Source organism: Plodia interpunctella, chromosome 28 (assembly GCF_027563975.2).
Source record: "Plodia interpunctella isolate USDA-ARS_2022_Savannah chromosome 28, ilPloInte3.2, whole genome shotgun sequence".
In the NCBI taxonomy this organism is placed as follows: Eukaryota; Metazoa; Arthropoda; class Insecta; order Lepidoptera; family Pyralidae; genus Plodia; species Plodia interpunctella.
Window position 1 is genome coordinate 4,156,683 of NC_071321.1, and position 25,067 is coordinate 4,181,749.

The window sequence follows — 25,067 nt, forward strand, 5'->3', positions numbered from 1 at the left end:
AAAATGTAGACATACTATCGATAGTCGTATCGAAAATATCGAAACGTTGCAATACTATCGATAGTATCGAGAGTAAAAATTAGGCGATACTATTGAACTTTGTTTGTTGTGTTATTGAACTATCGATAGTATCACCACTGATAGTCAATACTATCGTCTATCTATCGACGCGATTCGATAGTATAGATAGTTTTGGTTTAGTATCTATCGACGTATTTTTGATACTATCAAATGGGATTAAGACTATGGACACAGTATTGTCAATCTAATAAACATTATAAATAAACTGCGAATGTAAAATGTTAAGAATGATATGAAAGATGATATACAAGCTATAATGCCTTTTATGAGCAAGAATATTATCGTAAAAATTTCGACTATCGATAGGGAAAAAGTATCGATATTATCGATAGTGTTTTCACTGATAATATCGATAGAATCTATTGGCTTTGTAGATCTGAATGCCCTTATTAATTAAAGTTCCTTTATATTAAATAATTTTATTTCTCTTCTATTTCTATCTGCTACATTTTAACGTCTTACAACTTCAAACCATTTTTCACAACAACAATGTCACTCTCTACGATAACCATAAACAACATATAATAAGAGAATATAACCTTTAAATGTGGTGGCTGTCCACTAACTTACTTATATTCAACAGTATCGTTACTATCGTAAGCATTGGTATAGTTATTTTTATCTATTGATAGTATCGTCAAACTTCGATAGTATCGATAAGACTATCAATAATATGACTGATTTTCGAAGCTGCAAGATTGTATCACGATGTTGTCGATAGACTATCACTCGTAACATCACTAGTGTGGATACATAGCTAGCATAGATTACAAAGGTTACCTAAGTACGTTACACTTCACCTACATATATAATATTGTATGGTATTATAATTGTATAGGTTGGGGGTTCCCTCCAACATAGGTACGTTTATTTAGGTATTGACTGTCACTGGTTTATTTTTACATTCTCAATGAATTTGTCGATAGTCTTGTGATAAAAGGAATCCCCGCGGTCGTGCGTAATAATAAAAATAAGTGCCTAAAACATGAATTGATGTGTTCGTTAATAAATTAAACCTAAAAATGGCTTCATCGAAGTCTCCCCTTGAAAAAAGCAAAATGGTTATACCAAAAGTTTTCTTGGGTAAACGTAAAATCACAGTGTTGACTGGCGATAGTAATATACTGCGAAGTCTCAAAGTGCAGCAGCTATTCAAGGAGGATGTAATTTACGAGTCGAAGCCAGGGGATTTTTTGAACCATGACGAAAGTATTTGCATAGTTAATCGTCACAATTTGACGTCGAATATTAGGAGGACAGTGCTCCGAAGGGCCGATCGCCCGAACGAAGTGTTAAAAACATCTGACGATATCGTGAATTTAATAGGACAAGAGAATTACGATTTGGTATTTTCCGCTTTATGTTCAGTTTTCAGTTTAGAGTTAAAAGTGCGTGGAATTTTAGCTTTGCTAACGGCGAGAAAATTCGTTGATAACTTCGTCCAGACAGAGGAGATTTGTGTTAAAAAGTGTGTGGACACGGAGAGTCAGACTGTACAGAATTGCATGGACATTTTCATAAAACAGAACCGCAGAAAAAGAGTGAGGCGTCAACATTTAACGCCTTATGTCGTGAAGGACGATCCGCCAGCCTCAAATGGTAGTGATAATCTGAAAAAAATTGTAATACAGCCGGACAAGTTCCAGGAATTCCAAAATGACGATGTGCAAACACCAAGCGACGATGGGGGAATAACTTTACCCAGCTTGAGCTTACACGATGAAAACTCCAACACCAGTATCGGTAATATGTCATCGTTGTCAATAAACACATTGCCGCTTTTGTTAGAAAACCCTGATGCGTTACTAAACAACATTCAAAGTTGTACAGAAACGGAAACAGAGCAGACGTCAAGAGTAAATTATAATCCGATGACTTTAACAATGCTGGACGGAACGCTAGTAACGATTCCAGTGAAACCCGAGGACGACCTGCATATCGCTACGTCGGATATTTTGAATTCTGTTACACCGGAGCATAGAGCTAAGCTGAAGCTGTTGCAAGCTTATTTCGATTGGAAATACTGCTTGGAAAGGGACGAGGATGGAAATTTGTAAGTTTTTTTTTTTAATTTTTGTAGTTAATATAAAGTTATTAATTGATATCAGTGATGTGACATTTTATAGTGAAATATCTAGAAACTTTCAACGCTGCTTGATATAGACACATCAGCTGCTGAAGCTGCCTCAATAGGTGAATAGTCCTAACATTTAAAGATTATTCATAAAAAACTTTTAATATATTTTAAACTATGTTTTGTCACCATCATACTTTAAAATTTATAGTAATTATTATTGACAGATATACAACATTTGCAATTTATTGTTCTTATATCTCTGACTTTAGCTTTAAGTTTTGCTTAAACTTTTTTATGGGGAAAGAAATGCTCATAAAATGTCAATACTGACATTATTAATAATTTCAATTTTTTTTCAATGATAAAATTCTTTAGATAATATTTAAAATTTTATTATTTAAAACAACATAATATTACTTATTTGAATATTGTGTTCAATAGTTATTCACAAAAATAAATCAAAATAATTATGACACAATATTTATAAAATTGTGACACAAACACATATCTTAATTGACATGTTACTTTAACCAATACCACACCAAAAAAAGATTGAATTCAATCGCTTCCTTTTGAAATTAAAAAGGATGAAAAAGTTCTCTTGCACATAATATATTTGTATGGACTAGACTAGCAATGCCCCTGTGTAGGAAATCTCAACACTAAATTGTAAATTTTTAATTATAGCAACACTAACACTCATTTTACACAATTAAAAATGTTTCTCTCTTCCTCATTGTCATTCGTGTAAATAAAAAGTGCTCCGAAGTAATCTCAGTACATATTTATTTAACGGGCTCCGAAAAGCAATAATAATTAACTGTCCACTGCACTATGAGCCATCCTCTACACACCTTGGGTTATGAATCCTGTTGTGATCTTCACAAATAACTACATTTTATTATTAAAAAATATTTTCTATCCATGTTCCAAATTTCATGAAAATCCATCCATGTAGACAATTAATATTATAAATGAGAAAGTCTGTCTGTCTGTCTGTTGCTTTCACAGCTAAACCACTGGACCGATTTTGAGGAAATTGCTATGCATGTAGTTAAAGGACACAGCTTAAACATAAGCTTCATTTTTTTCTAAAATCAACCCACAAATTACTATAATGGAGGTGTGAAAGTGTGTATGAAAATCGTGTCTGTTCAGCTTCAGGCGTAGATCATAATCCGGGCGAAGTCGCGGTCAATAGCTAGTACAGAGTATGAAATAAAATACAAAGTGAGATATATTGTACCTTGGGTAGATTTTTTATGCAAAGTATCATAAATAAATAGAATAATATTAACACATCAACGTACGTATAAGTTTAGGTACAAGACGCTGCGCCATATAGGTACTAGGTTCGGGAATTTCGGCATAAAAAGTACCCTATGTATTATTCCAGGTTATATTCTATCCGTGTACCAAATTTCATAACAATCTGTGCAATAGATTTTACGTGAAAGAGTAAGAAACATACATCCTTACAAATTTATCGCATTTGTATTATTAGTAGGATTTCGCAACACAGAGTTATGTTACCCAATCAAAAACGGGCTAGTAACTATAGTGGCATATTTTAACCCCCGACGCAAAAAGAGGGGTGTTATACAATAAAAAATATCTTTATTGCCCATAAAAACATTGACGATAATGTTATAAATTTGACCACTAAGTGTGTCTGTCCGAGTACGTTGCACCATAACTCATCAACGGGTGAACTTATACATAAAATAATTATATATGATGAACCGGTTTGGATGCGGGTTCTTTTATTTGATAGCTCATTCTTATGCGGTGGTTCTTAGATATGTTTGATCGTAATCGGTTCAGCCGTTCAAAAGTATGTATGTTAATTTATGTATAAATGGTACCCGCAGAAAACCAGCGTCATGGCCCAGTCACGACACATGCTGAGTGGTGCGACACTTGGTGCATGTTTTAATCCCGGATTGTATTGTCAACTTAGTTTTAATTGTCATTATGTACCAAATAAAGTATTTTTCTTACTTTAAATGTCCGGGGTTTTTGTTGATTGATACGTAACTACAAGCTTTATTAATGTTTTGTACAGGCCACTGCACAACGCGGTCAACACCGGTGATATGGAACTCCTTAGAAGACAATGTCTCGTATTGAAATTACGTAATGAGACTGTTGATATACCAGTTGAGAATATGGTAAGTATAATACATACATTTTGTCTCAGGTTACATTTCTTACGAATTATCGAATGAAATCATTCAGAAATTAGACTTTACTTTGGGGCTAGCTCAATCTGTGTCATTTGTCATAATAACAGGCACTTTTTGACGTCAAATTTATATTTTACTAGAGGCCCGTTCGCTTGGGTAAAAACATGATAAATTATCTACATAAACCTTCCTCAGGAACCACACTATCTATTGATGAAAATCCGCGCAGTGGTTTTTGAGTTTATCGCAATAAGACGCGGCAGAGGCCTTTGTTTTATGATATGTAAGGGTTTTACTACGGGCTTCGCTCCCGCGGGAATTTCGAGATAAAAAGTACCCTATGTGTTATTCCAGGTTATATTCTACCTGTGTATCAAATTTCATAACAATCGGTCCAGTAGATTTTGCGTGACCTGATCATCCTCGCGAACTTTCGCATTGGCTAGGTACAAATGAAATAGGTCAGAATGTTTGGCCCAAGAATGGTGCAGATCCTCATAACATATGTATAATTGATTTAAGACATGATTACGTACGTTTTGTACATTTAGTTTCATATATATATTATATATACATTTTTTTTGACAATTTTCAATAATTTTATTGAAAATATTATCAAATTTTTATTTATTTATTTAAATTTTGACATTAAAAAAATGTCAATTCTTCCTCTTAATTCTTAGTATCTATATATATAAGACCTACATTTGTTAATTGACGTCTTTGGAGAAAAGGCCGCGGTAAAGTTTGTTGCGCCGCTTCGTCTTCACCTGCGCTTTGGAAGCCGGCGGATACTTAGTTTAAGTAATTTTTTTTGACGTCAATAAGTGATGTATATCATCCTATATTGAATAAAGAATTCTGAATTTGAATTTGAATATCTATTGGTGAAAATCCGCATTAAAATCCGTTACGTAGTTTTAAAGATCTAAGTTCAAATTCAAATTCAGAAATTAGACCTTCACAGGCACTTTTTCTCGTCAATTTTCCATCGCTCTGTTTAGTTAAACTAGCTTTTGCCTGCGGCTTCTCCCGCGCCCCCTTCTGGTTTTCCCATACAAACTTTGAAACACCTTTTTACCCCCTTAGAGGATGAATTTTGAAATTCAAATTCAAATCATTCATTCAATTCAGAAATTAGACCTTCACAGGCACTTTTTCTCGTCAATTTTTATATTTGTAGTTATTTCTCACGAGCTACAAACTATTGGCATTTCGGAACGACCACTGCTGAGAAGAAATTCCGAAAGAAACTCATTTGAACAGTGTTGGTCCCTATCGTGCCAGATCTTACCATTATTGTTTCTTACAATTTTTTTTTCTAATAATATATAAAAGTACATAATGTACATTACATTGATATACCTTTTGACTATTCAAAAGGTATATCAATAGGTTATGATTGTGATCCGAGTGCTGATTATAATAAATATATCGATGTGAAACACAATTAACTAAGCATTTATAAGACAACAACGGGAAGCGACTTTGTTTTATGCATATTCCCGGCTACGTAGCCGGGAAACGTTCCCCGAACGTTCGGGGCCATGATGCCACGATGTTCGGGGTCAACTTAACGAGCGAAGCCTTGACGGGTCGCTAGTAAGTCATAAAAAAAAAACACGTTTATAATAATGATTTGAAAGCGCCAATGGTTACGGAAGCCTCCTATATAGATCATAATCTTAGTGATAAACCACAATGTTGATTAAGAAACGGTTAAATGTGGGTTGGACTCGCTTCGGGGTTCCTGTAAAAATAGCTAGGCCCAATTTTGTTATAGTACACGAGCGAAGTTGTGGACATAAGCTAATTCTAATCCTGACCAACATTGTAAATGCGAAAGTAAGTTTGTTTGTTACCTCTTCACACTATTATTCAACCAATCTTCTTGAAGTTTTGCATACATGTAGTTTGAAGTGTGGAGAACATAGGGTACCTTTGTACCTTGTAAAAAAATAAATGCTCCCGTGGGAAAAGCACGCGGGCGAATCCGCTAAGTGAATAATTAAGTAAAGAAAATCCCAAAAAGTATATATATATATATATATATATATATATATATATATATATATATATATATATATATATATATATATATATGAGTTTACGACCTGTGCAATGTGCACTATATATATATATATATATATATATATATATATATGAGTTTACGACCTGTGCAATGTGCACTTTGCAAAATGTACATCTGTGTACACGTGTCTTGTTGATAGATATTTAGAAATTGTTTCCGTGCAATAGTGAACTTCGCATTATTAATTTTGAACTACAATTTTTTTCTGTCTGTCTGTTCCGCTGTTCACTGCTAAACCGCTGCTGGACCGATTCCGATAAAATTTGGTATGTACGTAGTTAAAGACGTACGTAACGTGTTCAAACATAGGCTACGTTTTTCTTTTCTTTCAAAATTCAACCCCCAATTAATTAATGGGGGATGAATGTTTGTGTGAAAATCACGTCTGGTCCGCTTTCGCGGACAAATTCACGCGAGTGAAGCCGCGGTGAAAAGCTAGTTTTATTGTGTATTTAGCGAGATACAGACACACCTTCAATATTAATCTAAGGTTTATAACTCTTAAGATAAAACTGATAGGTATCTATGTTTGAAAGATAGGGAATTTACACACGAAGTAATTAAAATTACTAGAAACATTATATTGCTTTACTGTTGTGAAACATATTCACGTCCTTACATATTATAAAACAAAGTCTTCTGCAGCGTCTGTCTGTCTGTCTGTTCGCGGTAAACTCGGAAAACTACTGCACGGATTTTCATGCGGTTTTCACCAATAGATACATATTATAAAACAAAGTCTTCAGCAGCGTCTGTCTGTCTATCCGTTCGGCGATAAACTCGGAAAACTACTGCACGGATTTTTATCTTCCTGAGAAAGGTTTAGGTGTTTAATTTATTATATTTTACCCGAGCGAAGCCGGAACGTGCCGCTTAGTATTACTATAAAAAGAAGTCCGTCCGTGTCGCGTCTGTTTGTACGATCGCGATAAACTCAAAAGCTACCGGATTTTAGTACGGTTCTCGCCAAAAGATGTGCGATCGTAAGGTTTCGTTGTATAATTTTATAGCTGCGTCCCGGGGCTTCGCTCCCGTGTGAATTTCGGGATAAAAAGTGCCTACCCTATGTGTTATTCCAGATTATATTCTACCCGTGTACGCATTTATTTCACCCAAGCGAGGCCGGGGCCGGCTGCTAGTATGTTACATTTTTAGATATTTAATATTAAAGGGTTTTTACTGTAACGGGATTTACCCCGCAGCATGTGAAGGAATATTATTATACTGCGCGGTAATTCCCGTAGGTAAAACTCTAGGTAAATATCCATTGATTTTTCATATTGACGACCTCGGTGGCGCAGTGGTAAAGTGCTTGCCTCTTAATCGAGAGGTCCCGGGTTCGATCCCCGGTCGGATGGAAAATTATATTTTTCTGATTGTCGCGGGTCTTGGATGTTTATATATATATGTATTTATTATATAGTATAGTTGAGTTAGTATCTCATGATACAAGAACTTACTTTGGGGCTAGCTCAATCTGTATGATTTGTCCTAATATAGGTATTTATTATATTTATTTATTTCGCCCAAATAGTGTGTATTAGATATTTATTTAGAACTGGTACGATACCACGGACAAACATACAGACACACAGTAGTTTGTAGCTTGTGAGAAATAAATATAAAGATTGACGAGAAAAAGTGCCTGTGAAGGTCTAATTTCTGAATAAATGATTTGAATTTGAATTTGAATTCAGACACGTTAAACTTACAACTCCTTTTGGAGGGGGGTTAAAATTCCTGAATCTTTGAATTTCGCTTTCCAAGTTGAAAACTAAATTCAAATGTGTGTAAATATTTACTTATGTATACCATGTCCTGGGATTTCGTAAACAAGTCGATAAGTGAAATCGTTATTAGTGACCCTTGATACCGACAAGGGGAGTCCCCTGCGTCACGATATCAATATTGCGTTATGATTGCAACGGCCCATTCACACTTGTGTCGAAATGCATAGATTTCTCGTAAATGTAAAGTCATATTTATATCGCGGAGTCACGATTTCGCCACATTATAATAATATTAGTCACTGCAATTTAGTGGGAAATTGTTGAAATATTTTCGTTTTCCTGTTACCGATCACAGGTAAACATACACACACACATAATCTTCTCTGTTTAACCCAACTACCTTGTGTTCGGGTGAATTAACCACGGGAACAGTAATTTTTCCGTGATTAATGGTACCCTATGTCCTTCTGCGTGCTTCAAACTCTCTTCATAGTCGTATCCCTCATGGCTGAGGGTCGTGGTCATTACGTGGAATGAAACACACACAACAACTTTCTTGGCATTATTAATGGAGTGGTTTGCAATTGCCTTCTCCATTTCACATCCAAGTTAATAATCAACCAGTGTGCAGGTTTCCTCACGATGTTTTCCTTCACCGGAAGCAAGTGGTGGTCGATGAAAACGACTATGCATGAGTCAGATTGGTATACAAACTCATGTGGCACGTGTAAGATTCGAACCTGGGACATTTCGATACACAGGCGAGCGTCTTAACCATTACACCACCACCGCTTCACAAAACTACATGTATGCAAATTCAAGAAGATTGGTTGAGTAGATGGAGCGTGAAGAGGTGACAAACAAACTTACTTTTGCATTTATTGACCGAGCGCGCGAAGCGAGCGACGTCTACAAATCGACTTGGGGCAAAAATACATTTTTTCTATGTATAGAATTTAACTAGTACTCAATAATGGCAGCTATATTCTACGTAGTAATTTAGGCAGTCTATGCACGATAAATTGTAATGTCATTTGTCTTTTCTCCATATTTTAAATTATTGTTAGAGTAGTCGTGTCCACAGTCGTGAGAAAATCAGTGTTTACACCTTGAGCAATTCCCACCACCGAGTTTGCGCCAATTTGGATCACTGCGGCACACATTTACGTCACGGAAACAATCTTAATAATGTTATTAATAGATGTGTACCTCTGTCTAGCATGTTCCAACTTTTAATATTTTGTACGTGTCTCAGTTGATGCAAACAAGGTAGATAGATAAGACCTATATTTGTTAATTGATGTCCTTGGAGAAAAGGCCGCGGTGAAGTTTGTTGCGCCGCTTCTTCTTCACCTGCGCTTTGGAAGCCGGCACTAGACTTAGTTTAAGTAATTTTTTGACGTCAATAAGTGATGTATATCATCCTAAATTGAATAAAGAATTTTGAATTTGATATAAACGTCTAATCTATCTATGTATGTATGTAATGCGATAACTTTCAAATTCTTGGTCTGATTTTGATGAAATTTATTTATTTGATGAAATTGTTTTGTTTTATTTTATATTTTTATTTTATTATGGAATAACAAACAGTTACAAAATAAATTCTTAATTAAAATATAAATTAAATATGTGTTATGTGTAGATAATTATGTAAACACACACACACAGCTTACAAAAAGTTATCACTACAGGTCAACTGTGTGATTAAAATTATTTAAGTTTTAAAGATAAAGAGCTAGAAAGCATTTAAAGGAAAGATACACAGAAATACGTTTGTTCATCATTTCTAACTTTCTTATTTAGTGCAATATTAGAAGACAGCGCGCGCAGTTAATTTACTGTTACAAATACATTATCATTCCACAGACAGCCCTCCAGATGTCCCTATATCAGAAGAACGCCGCGGCCACCGCGTTACTACTACAAAATGGCGCCGACCCGTTGAGGGCGGACGCCGAGAATCGAACCTGCGTCCACCTCGCCGCAGAGGAGACGTCTGACCATCTCAACACGATCATCAAACACTGCCGCGACGACCCTTTGTGAGTACTAGGATCATTTTGAAGCGATGGTGGTCCCTCGGTTAAGATAGCTTGTGACCGAAAGGTCCCAGGTTCGCGCCATACTCCATCCAACTCGCGCCACATGAGTTTGTTTACTTTTATCTGTTTTTATTGACCACCACTTGCTGCCGGTGAAGGAAAACATCGTGAGGAAACCTGCGCACTGGTTGACAGTTCAAGTACGCTAATGTGTATGCGATTACTTGCCACGTTGGTCGTAAAAATGATGTCAGATGCCTTAAAGCGATTTTTATAATACCTTACACCAGTGTTAGCTATAACACACTCGATAAGAAATAAAAAACTCGTGACAAACAAATCATGTCCGAGAGTTCCCACCGTCGGGAGCCGATCCTGCGTGCACCATCAGGTCATGCTTAAACAATACATTGTCATGGAAATTGAAGCGGCGTGTGAAATTTCAACTCTGTAGGACAACTGCAAGTAGGAGAAATCTATCTTGCAAGATTTGATTACAGACAGACGGACTGTGAGGGTCATTATCTAACAGGATAAAATTGGTCTAAACCGGATTTCAAAGGAATATACCGGTATCAGGATTTCATTTGAAAACGTATATATCATGCCAGTAAATGATAGGCGCCACCTTATATATACAGATAATATTCAAACTGATAATTGATAACAAAACTTAGAAATAAAATTTGAGAATTTTTATTCACTTGAATTCAAATTCAAATCATATATTCAGAAATTAGACCATCACAGGCACTTTTTTTCTCGTCAATTTTTATATTTATAGTTATTTCTCACAAGGTACAAACTACTGGTATTTCGGAACGACCACTGCTGAGAAGAAATGCCGAAAGAAACACATTTGAACAGTGTTGGTCCCTATCATGCCATTATTGTTTCTTACAATGATTTTTTCTAATAATATATAAATACTTGCAACCGGCTTTTCGATACCCCTGTTACTATCACACTTCAAGTGTGTTCGGCTCCCACTCATGTGGGGTCGGCACAGTATGTAAGTTCCTTCCATTTCGTTCTGTCATTCGCCATATCCATTGATACTCCTTTCCTGTTCATACTATCATTGACACACTCCATCCATTTCTTCTCAGGTCTTCCTCTATTCCTGGAACCCTGTACTTCCATCTTTATTCGAAGTAACTAAATACACACCCATTTACTATACTATATTATAAAGTGGTAATCGCTTGTGAGTTTGAGACATACCTCCGAAACTACCGCAAAAATTCTTTCACCATTAGAAAAGTACATTATCCATAATTGCTATAATCTATATTTTATCTGTAAATTCTCATGGCGCCAAAGCCGCGGGGAACATCTAGTGTTGTATATAAAAAGTACAAGACAATAACAATGAATATAATAAACTTCCAAAAACTTTATTTCAGAACTATAATAAGGGAAAACGACGAATTCAGTAAGCCAGGAATCGAAGGGAAGACCAAACAGGAGCAGGCAGATTATATAATAGATCGGATCGGCCGCCTAACAGATAACCAAGGTATGATAACTAAAATATTTAAAAGTATTTTTTCGCCGCGAAATTTTACTTCGCGTGAATATTTAAAAAACGACTTTTAATTTTAATTGACAAATCCTACATACTTAATTTCATCATACATACAACATACATACATAAATACATGCATACACATTACATACATACATACTTATTGAATGGTTATTACGCTAATCTCATAATCAGGATATTATATTATAAAGCATTATAAAGACCAAAGTTTCTTTCAGCATTTCTTCCCAGCGCTAGTAGTAGTTTGTGAAAGAAACCGGAGAGAATAAGTCATAAAAACGCTCGGATGAGAGTGATTCTTGCTCGAATATTCCTTGCCAAAGAATATGCCAGCAGTTTCTCCCGCGCAGATTGTAATCTAAACTATTATTATAAAGAAAGTAAGCGTTTGTGAGTTTGTATGTTTGAGGCGGGTAATATCCGAAACTACCGAATCGATTTCAAAAATTCTTTCATCATTGTACTTACATCATCCAAGATTGCTATTTATCTCAAAATTCACACGGGAACGAAGCCGCGGGCAACATCTAGTTATAAATATTTATTGTCATTTAAAAAAATATTGAGTAAAAACACTTTATAGTGATAAAGCAAAGCGATACTCGTATAAACTCAAGATTCTTATCACGGCGATAGGCTAGCAACCGATTAAGTAGTTATTTATATTATTCGTCACCAATCACACACACATACACATGAAGTATTACGAAACACGTGGCCTTCGAGTTCCGTAATACTTCATTTATCTTTATGCCAAATTTCATCAAAATCGGCCGAGTAGTTTTTAACCCTCCGACGCAAAAGTTATAAGTTTGACCGCTAAGTGTGCCTGTCTGTCTGTGTACGTGGCACCGTAGCTCATCAACGGGTGCTATTTGGATGCGGTTTTTTTTTGTATTTAATAGCTAAATTTTATGCGGTGGTTCTTAGATATGTTTGATCGAAATCGGTTCACCCGTTCCAAAGCTGTGGCGAAATTCATTTCGTGTGAAAAGAAAATATATCCATCCCTTGTAAAGGAGAGATTCGTATTTTCGCTTTTTTGTTTTATTCATATTGGATGTATAGGGGTTTTTTTTCTATATTCATATCCAATATTCATATCCAATATTCATATTGGAAGTATAGGGTTTTTTTTTTTAATTTGTCCAACAAATAGACTTGTCAAGTTTATTCGTTCGTTGCAAACAAAAAAGCGAAAATACGAATCTCTCCTTTACAAGGGATGAATATATTTTCTTTTCACAGGCTACACACCGCTTATGGTGGCAAGCAAACTCGGTATTTACGAGAATGTGGCAACACTGTTGGACGCCGCGCCCGCCACTGTCAACATGCAGATGCCAAATACTGGCAACACCGCGCTATACCTGGCCGTAAGCGCTGCCTGTATTGATGCTAATAGTGAGTGTCCATATTTATATTTATACTAGCTAAATGTCTATTTGCCGAAATGAACACACTGCATTTTCTTCTTCACAGTCGTATTCCTCATGACTGAGGGTCGTGGTCATTGCATTGAACTAAACACGCGTAACAACTTTCTTGACATTATTAATGGAGTGATATGCAATTGCCTTCACCATTTCACACACAAGTTGATAATCAACAAGTGTGCAGGTTTCCTCACGACGTTTTTCCTTCACTATAACACAGTATAGCGCACTAAGCTTTTGATAATTATAATTGATTGGATGTATGGATTCATGACACCAAATGATTTTGTCAACTTTTTATATTTACAAACTTTTACGGTACGGTTTGTCCTTCTCCGTACTTCAAACTACATGTGTGCAAAATTTCAAGAAGATCGGTTGAGTAGATAGAGCGTGAAGAGGTAACAAACTTACTATCTCATTTATAATATTAGTATTCTCTGTGAAACAGACATTTTCATACAAAATTTCATCCCCTTCAGAGGATGATTTTTGAAAAATAAGTAGCTTATGTTTGAACGGGGGTCTTTTGATACATGCATCCCTCTAACTGTTATGGCAGGCGCATCTGTTTGTAATTTTTATTTTTATATGTAAAATCCCAAAAGACAGATGTTTTTCTAGTTTGGGATTCACTTATTTCATTTATTATATATTAAAAAAAACGTTTATGTTTATGTACAATGTACATAAAATTCTTAATCATCAAATTTATACTTTGGTGCCGTTCCGAAGCTGTCCACTGTTGAGATACGGGCTCATGCCTAGTTCAATGGTGGCTTGCTTGTGATGACGAATTTATTATCCTTGTATATTAACCTTGTTATGAAACTATCCATAAAGATTTATTATTATTATAATTGGTCCAGCAGTTTAGCCGTGAAAGCGGAATAGACAGACAGACTTTCGCATTACACAAATAAATAATATTGAAGTGTCTGTCTGTAATTTCATAGTAACTGTCAAATATATATGAATTAATGAAATGTTTATTTAATTGAAACATAGTTAATACAGATGTTATGTATAAATAGATTGTATGCGTATGTTGTATACTTACTAGCTGCGCCCCGGGGCTTCGCTCCCGTGGGAATTTCGGGATAAAAAGTACCCTATATGTTATACCAGGTTATTTTCTACCCATGTACAAAATTTCACAACTATTAGTCCAGTAGATAACGCGTAAAGAGGTAACAAACTTACTTTGAGGTAACAATCACTAAGAGGTAACAAACTTACTGAGATTTGATTATAATTAACTGTCTATCTCTATGAAAAAATATAAACATCTATATTAAAATATGAAGTTGTCTTTTAGTGCGGGAACCAACCAACCTCGATGCACAGGTTGATTGACCTTTCGTTCATAATTGATAGAATGGGATTTCCAAAGCCTAATCATAATTCTTTTAAATATCGATAATTTATGATTATTATATGTCGAGTTTTTTTTATCATAGTGTTTCACTGGAGTAATCTAATCTTTATAAAATTCTCAAGATAACTGTAAAAAAAAGTAGGTACTTGTGTCCGACCTATGTTAATATTCGTACCGTAGGTCGTTATCACTCTGTCTCTCGGGTATTCCCTGTGCCTTCCTCAACCATGGAGCGTTGGAGCCCAGGGCTCGCTTTTGTTATTTTTTTTTACAACGCCTATCTTGCCGTTTTGTATAAGACTAGCTTTTTACAACGGCTTCGTCCGCGTGACTTTCATAGTAAAATCTAGGTCATTCTTTACTGCGTATTCTGTAAGAGTTCACTCCCCTTTTAAAGGGGTTAAGGGTTAATTAAAAAAAAAAAACTGAAACACGCATGTAACTTCAACAGTGTAAAATTTTCATATAAAAGTTTTTCATTCCTTTCACCCCCTTCGAGGTACAATTTTCAAAAATTCTCTCTTAGTGCTCACCTACACTCCCAATTCTCACCTACACTCCACTACAATTTAAAAAAATGCGCATTTTCAAAATTCAAATTTATATTACAATTAGTTTATTTTGTGAACATGGGTAAAATAGTGTAGAGGGGTTAATAAAATTGCGGTATCAAACCCGGGACCTCGTGGTACAGAGGGCAAGCACATTACCACTGCGCCACCGAGGTCGTCAAATTTACATCTTTGAGAACTTTTAATTTTTAATTTTGTTAACATCTTTTTCCACACAGATCGGGGTAACTTCAAGAAAGTTGGGGAGAATTTTTTGAAAATTGTCGGCAAACTGGTCGAGTGTGGCGCGGACCCGTCCATAGAGAACCACACAGGTCACAGCGTCAACATCCTACTCACAGAATTCAACATCGGCGACCTGTCAAACGTCATTGCCAACAAAATGACAGCTGTCAACTGCTTCAGCGGGAAAATAGACCCGCAAAGGGGCTACGAAAACTTCATGCTGTTAAAAGACAAAGACGGCAACATCAAAGTCAAAAATATAAAAGTTGAAACGGAGAAATCAAAACCGATAATTTTGGAAAATATACGTGTCGACACGAAAATCGACAATCGGAAATTGATTGTTAGCAAAATTGATAGCAATGTAGATTCTAAAGTAGATGATAGTAAATATTTCGTTGGTACGTTTAGGAACTTTATAAAAAATGAGACAAAAGATGTATCTACAGTTAGCAATATAGATTTGACTCATAAATCCATGGTAGTTATAAAGGATAATAATAAAGTGAGAAGAAGTAAGGTGATAGACACGAAGCCCGCAAAAAAAATGAAAATAACAGGCATAGAAGTCAGTAGCCCAAGTAGTAGTAAAAAAAAGTGAAAAAATAATATATTTTTTTTTAATAAAAAATCGATCGGTTTACGGGTACCACAGACAATGGCAGTAGGATAAGTATTGCCTTTTTTTAAATTCAGTTGTCTGTATAAAAAATAAAATGTATACGATTTATGAAACATTGTGAAGATGTGTATTCCCGCCTAAATTTGTTAATTGGCACACAGCACACTACGAGTACATACATGATAACGTTCATTGAAAAGTGAGCTTTAAACCGTTCCCTGTAGATACAGTTTACATTGACGACGAGATCTGACACCCGAATTTGTTGTCAATGTAAATTATGATTTCAATAAACGTCATGTTGCCGGGGGGCACGGTGCCGAAGAATGAATGTTAAGAATGTCAAGTTAATTTGTTTTTTAAGAAACTCAACTTTCAACTTCTTACTTAAACCTTATAGTAGACTTATATTCATTGTGAGACTAGTGGCGTGTAAAATATATTTTTTACTAGCTGCGCCTCGGTGCTTCGCTCCCGAGAGAATTTCGGAATCAAAAGTGCCCTATGTATTTTCCAGGTTATATTCTACCTTTGTACCAAATTTCATAACAATCCGTCCAGTAGATTTTGCTTGAAAGAATAACAAACATAATATTATAAATGCGAAAGTTTTTGAGGATGTATGTGTGTATGTTCGTTACTCTTTCACGCAAATACTGATTTGATTGTTATGAAATTTGGTACACGAGTAGAAAATATGAGGGTACTTTTTATCTTCAAATTCCCACGGGAGGCCCCGGGACGCAGATAGTTATTCGTAAAAAGTTAAAACAAACTTTAACCTAAAGTACGTTTTGTCACTGTCGCGCATTATAATATTTGACTTTGCCAGAACGAGACAAAACATACTTTGGTATAAAATTTGCTTTAACTTTTTATGAATATCATGGCTATTGATTAACCAATCTCACCATGTCATTTTATTATAATTTTACAGTAATATAAATTTGAATAGATTTAGATAATACTTTGGTGGTTAATAAAAGTTTTACTTTAGAATGTGTAGGTTTGAACGGATATTTGTTTTATTTTCAACAAAATTCTTAAAATAAGTATTGCGAATAATGTTTTTGTTTATATTTATATAAGAAAAATGGAGTGTGCGCAAATTTTGTGGTCGCGTCGTTAGAATGAAGTGAGACGGCGATAATTCTCAAACATGTGCGACAGAGAAAGTTTTCGAGTTATTGATTTGTTTTCTTTCGAAGTAAATTTATGTATTGTTATTATATTAATTAAGTATGTTAATATTTAGTTTTTATGTATAATATAATAATTATAATGTTTAGTAGAAATGTGTTGATAAATTGATATGCTTTTCTTTCATAACATATTATTGTCGATATCTCTGGTTCTAAGCAACGTATCGCGATGAAACCTATATCCGATTTTAAGTTAGACTTTCCGCTATACAGCTGTCAAAATCGCATCAAATTCCATTCGGTAGTTTTTGCGTGATGCGCGAACAAACATTCCAGACATTGACGATATATAGATTAACCAAGCAAATAGGTGAGGAGTTTGAAACCTAGATATTTTGTTCAATAATTCGAAATTTAATTCATATACAAGGTTAAGGTTACTTTAAAAACATGTATAGAAAGTATTTCTTATATAAAACTGAACAAATATTATACACAATATGAATACTCATGAGCTAAGTCTTTTAATGTTTAGTAGTTTTATATATGGAATCCTATTTTAAAAAATCTAGTTAAATACAAACAAACAACAGTGAAAGCCTATACACGGTGTAACATTACCTCCGACATTGCCGAATCCCACGTAATCTCCCCATTGATATGAACATTTTCCCGCAAGAAACCGCGCCTGGGAAATAGTTTCCGAGATAATGAGGTTCAAAGTTGAAATGAAAATTTTAATTTTTTTTTTGCAGATTCGTATAATTTATCATGTAAACGTCATTTCATCCAAAGAAACCTCATTGAAATTTTAAAGAATTCCCTATGAAAACATAACGCTAAAATTTAAAACGTGCATTGAACGAACAGTGCTTTACTACAGCGATACACGCTCACGGCTCACAGCTGATACGCGCGCGTGCGGTCATTGACACGCAATGATTTTAAATATTTATTATTTTATTTGTATATTGATTTTTTTCCCCAGTGAAGTTTTTACTCTGAATTGAATTTTCAGTATACCTTTTGACCATGTACTTTATTATGTACTTAATGTTATATTACTGATAAAAAATTATACATAAATTTATATATAAAAAATGGTAAGCCCTTCTGGCATAATAGGGACCAACACTGTTTGAATGAGTTTCTTTCGGCATTTCTTCTCAGCAGTGGTCGTTCCGAAATGCTAGTAGTTTGTAGCTTTGGTAAACATCATTTAATTTAGATTATGACGTGAAAAAGTGCCTGTGAAGGCCTAATTTCTGAATAAATGATTTGATTTTGATTTTGATTTTGAATTTATTTGGAGATGCATACCTGACGGCTATGTCGGGGGTAGTTTACACCCTGTTATATAGACAATGTTTTTTATTCCACTTGGATCAAATGCTGTAGACAAAGAAAACAATAGAATTGGTCATATCTTTCATTTCGCTCTAACAAGAGAAATGCTTATGAAGTACACGAACGGGACAGAGCGATTATCTTTTGTCCCTTTCTGTGTGCTCGGTCTTACAATGCCCTTTGTGTGTGATAGCTCGGGAAATTGTACGGAGTTACTATATCTTATTTGGGTTCGCTAAGCCGTCGTCTTTATTTTTCAATGCCTTCGTTAAATGCAGAGTTAAAAGTAAAAAAGTAATTTTGACATTTAATTCCACTTCACACTGTAAGCGTGCTTTTTTTTTTATTGTTTTTTTTTTTTAAATGAATTTGGTAAATATAATTGTGTAAATTCTTACCATGTCTGTTTTATGATTTTACAGCGATATACATTAAAATTGACTTTATGAAATTACTTTCATGTTTATTAAATGTTTTTCTTTAGAATTTATAGGTTTTAAATAATATGATTTGTTTTCAACAAATCCAAGAACGAAGTACTTTGAAGATTGTTGCTTCGTAAGAAAATATGGAATGCACAAAACTGATATTATTTATTTGGCAAAATTAGGTTTTCAAAAAGATGTGGATTCATCTCAACATTTTATGTAATTTTAATATATAATAAATATTATAAACATACTTAAATATTATAGCTATAGTTTGGTAAATATTTATAACTATTATTACATACTTTAACTACTATTAACTGTTAGCTAATTTCTAAATTATCAAATTTTAAACCACCATAATTTGAGTTCACAATGATAAAAATTGTCTAATATGTATTAAGTTTAGATAATAAATTGTATTAATTATTTTTCTCTTTTATTTGAAAATTAAATATCTGACCTATCAAATAATATAAAAAAGTTCCCGAAAAAAAAAATTAATTTTTTTAGTTATGTCCTCAGCTCTAAAGCACTTTTTTTTGTCATCAAAATTACAGACAAAAAAGTACCAATTACTACATTATATCTATCTAAAAGGTTACACGTTTTATAACTTGCAATAACTACACTAGATGGCGCTGTGTGTATTTCAAATGCGCTATGGATATGTTATTCCAACTGTCCCAATCCCAATTTAATACGAAGATAAAACTGTTCCCGAGGGCATTTAAGCGGACGAAGCCGCGGGTAAACAGCTAGTATGAAAATAAAACAACCCAATTACATAACTTACACCTTTACTCAATATTTACAGATAATTTAACTTTACCCGGTGACGTCGGTCGCTTGTTTGAGCAAAATGTCATTTATACAATCTCAAGAGTTCGTTTACTAATACCGTATATCTAATAATAACTTAACACAACGCAAGAAAATTGTTTCAGTGATCACACACAGAACAAACAATTTGCCGATAAATATGCTATTACGAAATTGTAGAAAACACAACCCTACTTAATTTAACCGGATTACATTAAATAATCATATCCACTAAAATATTCAACGTGATATTAAAACATATAGCTATTTTTATACATTTCTTTGCGTGATCACTGAACCGAAAACGATTACATTTTTGTCTACAAAACATTTATACATACTTGGCCAATATATGATTAAACTAAAATTGATAAAAAAATTGCCCAATATGAACACCGTTTTTTCGTTGCACATTAAAATAATTACGTTACATTATGAGAATCTATTCTGTAAAATTCGTTTGGGTATTTACCTATTTAATAGGTATATAATGTATAAGATTGATGTATAATTATAAAAATATAAGCATTGTGACATTTGTATATTAACTACTTAAATAACAATCTGGACAAGGGCAGCACACATAGAAAATATTGTTCTCTGATAAAGAAATATATTCGGTGAAGTTTCTCAATATAAGACAAAATATATTGGTGTATCTATTAGCACCTTACGCTCTTATACTAAATTTATGTTTCATTTCAGGACAAATACCTTCAATATTATAAACTATTGCAATAAAAAAGTGATAATTACTTTTTTTTTAATTCCCTTCAATCCTCGAACAAATAGAACAACTGAATATCAACAGGATCTCAGTCCAGAGGAAGAGTCAATATTGTAATAGACGTTTGCTATCAAAATGTAATATCTAATTAATATCCTTTGTTTTTCAATTTATTTCAATAGAATTACGTATATAGATTTTTTTAATGGGAATACTAGAGTCTATAGACACAAAAATGAGCACCTTAAAATAATATATTTAATCCCAACATGCCCCTTGCCAGTTGTTTTTGGATACATTATATTTGGCTCCCTTGACGGTGTTGTCACCATAATGCACCTACGATGAGCGCGCATGATTACAAAAATTCTTTTACACTAAAAAAATAAAAGTACCTAAATGATAATAATAATAATAAAAAAAGAATTCACATGTAAAATATGACTTAAAACAATAAAAAGAGAATTTGTGATAATTATAATGTAACCGTGATGGACAGAATAGGCAATTAACGCGAAATTTAATAAAACAAATGGATATAATATTTTTGTAATCACGAACATCTTAACGTACCCTTCAAATAGTAACTATTAATCGTCTATTAATTATTAATTAATTTTTATATACCGTAAAATATAAAATATATATATAATTTGAAACCGTCGTACAAATCGGGAGCTATTTGATTTTTAGATTCAATCTGAACTATAAAGAATAAAGGGATAGCTTTAAAATATATATTATATCTTAGAATTTATTATAGCAAATTATATGTCGTATGAAAACGCTATTTTTTTTTCAAAAATATATTGTGTAATATAATAAATAATTACGAAATTTAAATTATGATATGTGTCTTTGTTAATACGACGATTTCAAAGAATAAGCTGCTTTAATACACCTGTGTTAAGGAGCCCATTTAGACTAGTATTTAAGGTTAGATGAACAAGAGATTCCATATGACCGACCAAAGCGTTAGAAATTACGAAAAAAAAATGTATTAATATGATATACTGATATGGTTTTTATTTAACAAAGTATAAGTTCTTATTTTTTGAACTTGTATTGAAAAAGGGAAAACATTTGTCTCTTTTTTTTTTTTAATAACTTTAACACGGATTTAAATCTCCTTTACTATTCAAAAGCTTTTGTGAGATAGTGGATATATGGATGAATACATTTACTTGAACTAATTGTATACTTTGGCCGGTGTTAAATAGTATTTAGTATTGCCCTACCGTTAAATGGCAACCCGAAGCCCGTAGAATAAGAATAACAATAATATTTACAGTGGACAGTCATATTTAAAAAATAATAATAAATCTATATTTCATTGATCAAAACTATTTATGAAAATTATTGTAGATATGGTCAATGTTGAAAAAAATATATTACTGATTTTCATCAACAGAGAAATTACCTAAACATTGTACCTATGCATTTTATGAATTCATAATATGCCCAATTAATATCTCCCCTTGAAAAAAATGTGAATCCATTATGCAGAAATTGGAGTCTTTATGATGAGTGTTTCATTAAAAAAGTATAAAAAAGCCTAAAGTAAAAAAAAAGTATTAAATAGTAGTTTTGATCAACAAAATATCACATATTTTTATAATTACGATTAATTTTCTTTTTTTTTTATATAAAAAAAAACACTTTAATGTCAATAATATTGGTAAAATAAGATAATTTGTTCAAAAATATAAAATTTCGTGGAAGATTCGTATCACATTTTGTTGGTAAGATTAATAGCAAATTACAATAATAAAAATCAAGTTATTGCCAAATTACACATCGATCAACTTTATTTAAGTACAAAATTATAATATTCAACTTGATTTTACAATAAAATAGAAAGAAAAAAGGTAATTAAAGAAAATTTATTGTTTCAGAAATAAGTTTGAAATGTGTTGGTACATTTTTTATTTCAAGGTGACTAAAATTAATAACTTGACCAGATTAATCATGACAAAAAAAAATGTAAGCTTCAATAGTTGCTAAAAAAAAAAAACATCTACTTGGTTACATAATTTGGACGGATTGATTCCTATGAGCAAAACTTAAATTACTACTTCAAAGAATAGAGTGAAGTGTGATAAAATATTTTATTCAATTCATATTTATCAAACCAGTGGTATCTAAATTGAGATTCGATTTGTAAAACGGTCCATCATCCTACGTCCAAAACATTGAATACCATTAGTCTAATACAAATGAAATTATGAATATAAAATTACACCGTACCTATAATTATGTATGGTGTAATGTATCTATGGTCTAAATGATGACATATTAAATCATGTACCACGTGATACCACATGGTATGTTAATTTGTTTATATTTATTACATTCATATTTCGCAAAAGTTAAACATATTCACTCCAAGCCCGTGTACCAAATATGACACAAATTATAAAGAGTTTTTCGATTGGCGAAATTTACTCCTGTGATAACAAATTATAATTTATTTTAGTAAAAACAAGGGACCAATAGACGAATAATTTTCACTCGTTCTAAAAAATAAACTATAAAACAATTTGATCATATTATCTGTGTAGAAACATATTTTTTGACGAATTATCAAAAATGTTATTAAACTTCAAACAAAAAGGACTAAGTTCTCAAAACCGCCGGCCGCCAACATTTTTTCTACGTGAAATCATCAGTTTAAATTTTTACACAAGACACACATTTACAAACAGGTAAATAACAAGTCTCATAAATGGTACACGGTACAAATTGACATTTCGGTACGTGTACCACACGTGGTACACGGTACAAATGACCCGGTTACCTTCTGCTGTTCAATTCGTAGCCATTTTCTTTGGAGGGTAGCTTGGCTGGGGGCGGCTTGGCGACAGCGTGACCTTCCAACCTCAACGTGCTTTGGCGATGGGACGATCTGGGAGGAACAAAATTTTTACTATAGGTACCTAGTTTGTTGAAAATGAATCGGTGGTGGTGTAATAGTGGGGATTGAGACGCCCGCCCGTGGATCGAAAGGTCTCAGGTTCGTATCCTACTCGTGCCATATGAGTTTGTATACCAATCTGACTCATATAATAGTAGTGTTCATCGATCACCACTTGCTTCCGGTGAAGGAAAACATCATAGTTTATTTATGGTACGTGCTTCCATTCGATGACAAAAACCTCATCGATGAGGCAGTGTGTACCTGGTGAGGCCGTGTGTACCTGATGAGACAGTGTGTACCTGATGAGGCAGTGTGTACCTGATGAGGCAGTGTGTACCTGATGAGGCAGTGTGTACCTGGTGAGGCAGTGTGGACCTGATGAGGCAGTGTGTACCTGATGAGACAGTGTGTACCTGATGAGACAGTGTGTACCTGATGAGACAGTGTGTACCTGATGAGACAGTGTGTACCTGATGAGGCAGTGTGTACCTGATGAGGCAGTGTGTACCTGATGAGGCAGTGTGTACCTGGTGAGGCAGTGTGTACCTGATGAGGCAGTGTGTACTTGATGAGACAGTGTGTACCTGATGAGGCAGTGTGTACCTGATGAGACAGTGTGTACCTGATGAGGCAGTGTGTACCTGATGAGGCAGTGTGTACCTGATGAGACAGTGTGTACCTGATGAGGCAGTGTGTACCTGATGAGGCAGTGTGTACCTGATGAGACAGTGTGTACCTGATGAGGCAGTGTGTACCTGATGAGGCAGTGTGTACCTGATGAGACAGTGTGTACCTGATGAGGCAGTGTGTACCTGATGAGACAGTGTGTACCTGATGAGACAGTGTGTACCTGATGAGACAGTGTGTGCCTGATGAGAGAGTGTGTACCTGATGAGACAGTGTGTATCTGATGAGACAGTGTGTACCTGGTGAGGTAGTGTGTACCTGATGAGAGAGTGTGTACCTGATGAGACAGTGTGTACCTGATGAGACAGTGTGTGCCTGATGAGAGAGTGTGTACCTGATGAGACAGTGTGTATCTGATGAGACAGTGTGTACCTGGTGAGGTAGTGTGTACCTGATGAGAGAGTGTGTACCTGATGAGGCAGTGTGTACCTGGTGAGGTAGTGTGTACCTGATGAGAGAGTGTGTACCTGATGAGGCAGTGTGTACCTGATGAGACAGTGTGTACCTGATGAGGCAGTATGTACCTGATGAGGCAGTGTGTACCTGATGAGACAGTGTGTACCTGATGAGGCAGTGTGTACCTGATGAGACAGTGTGTACCTGATGAGACAGTGTGTACCTGATGAGACAGTGTGTGCCTGATGAGAGAGTGTGTACCTGATGAGACAGTGTGTATCTGATGAGACAGTGTGTACCTGGTGAGGTAGTGTGTACCTGATGAGAGAGTGTGTACCTGATGAGAGAGTATGTACCTGATGAGGCAGTGTGTACCTGATGAGAGAGTATGTACCTGATGAGGCAGTGTGTACCTGATGAGACAGTATGTACCTGATGAGGCAGGTGACGGCGAGCAGCAGCAGCAGCGCGCCGAGCGCACTCAGCCCCCAGCCCAGCGCGGCGCGCGCCAGCGGCGGCGCGCGCGTCGCCAGCCGCAGCAGCGACGACACCTGCTGTGGCAGCTCGTCGATGCCCTACAGTACACCACTCAATGTTAGATACACAAA

General features: G+C 34.6%; 2 protein-coding genes across 3 annotated transcripts in view; one reads left to right on the forward strand and one right to left on the reverse strand.

Annotated features, from left to right (window-relative positions):
* The first annotated feature begins 913 nt into the window (after window positions 1–913).
* LOC128681763 (uncharacterized) lies at window positions 914–16,115 on the forward strand. Its single transcript, XM_053765922.2, has 6 exons — window positions 914–2,134; window positions 4,224–4,329; window positions 10,036–10,211; window positions 11,618–11,730; window positions 13,009–13,164; window positions 15,365–16,115. The coding sequence occupies exons 1-6, from the start codon at window positions 1,104–1,106 to the stop codon at window positions 15,970–15,972; spliced, it is 2,190 nt and encodes a 729-aa protein (XP_053621897.1). The 5' UTR covers window positions 914–1,103; the 3' UTR covers window positions 15,973–16,115.
* A 3,578-nt stretch (window positions 16,116–19,693) lies between these two features.
* Window positions 19,694–25,067, reverse strand: part of emp (epithelial membrane protein) — an 85,589-nt gene continuing 80,215 nt past the window's right edge. For both annotated transcript variants that reach the window (XM_053766196.1, XM_053766197.2), the window contains 2 exons: window positions 24,892–25,034; window positions 19,694–23,364 (listed from right to left, as the gene is read on the reverse strand). In XM_053766196.1, coding sequence (XP_053622171.1) covers window positions 23,253–23,364; window positions 24,892–25,034 — 255 coding nt within the window. In that variant the 3' untranslated portion in view covers window positions 19,694–23,252. The remainder of the gene's footprint in view (window positions 23,365–24,891; window positions 25,035–25,067) is intronic.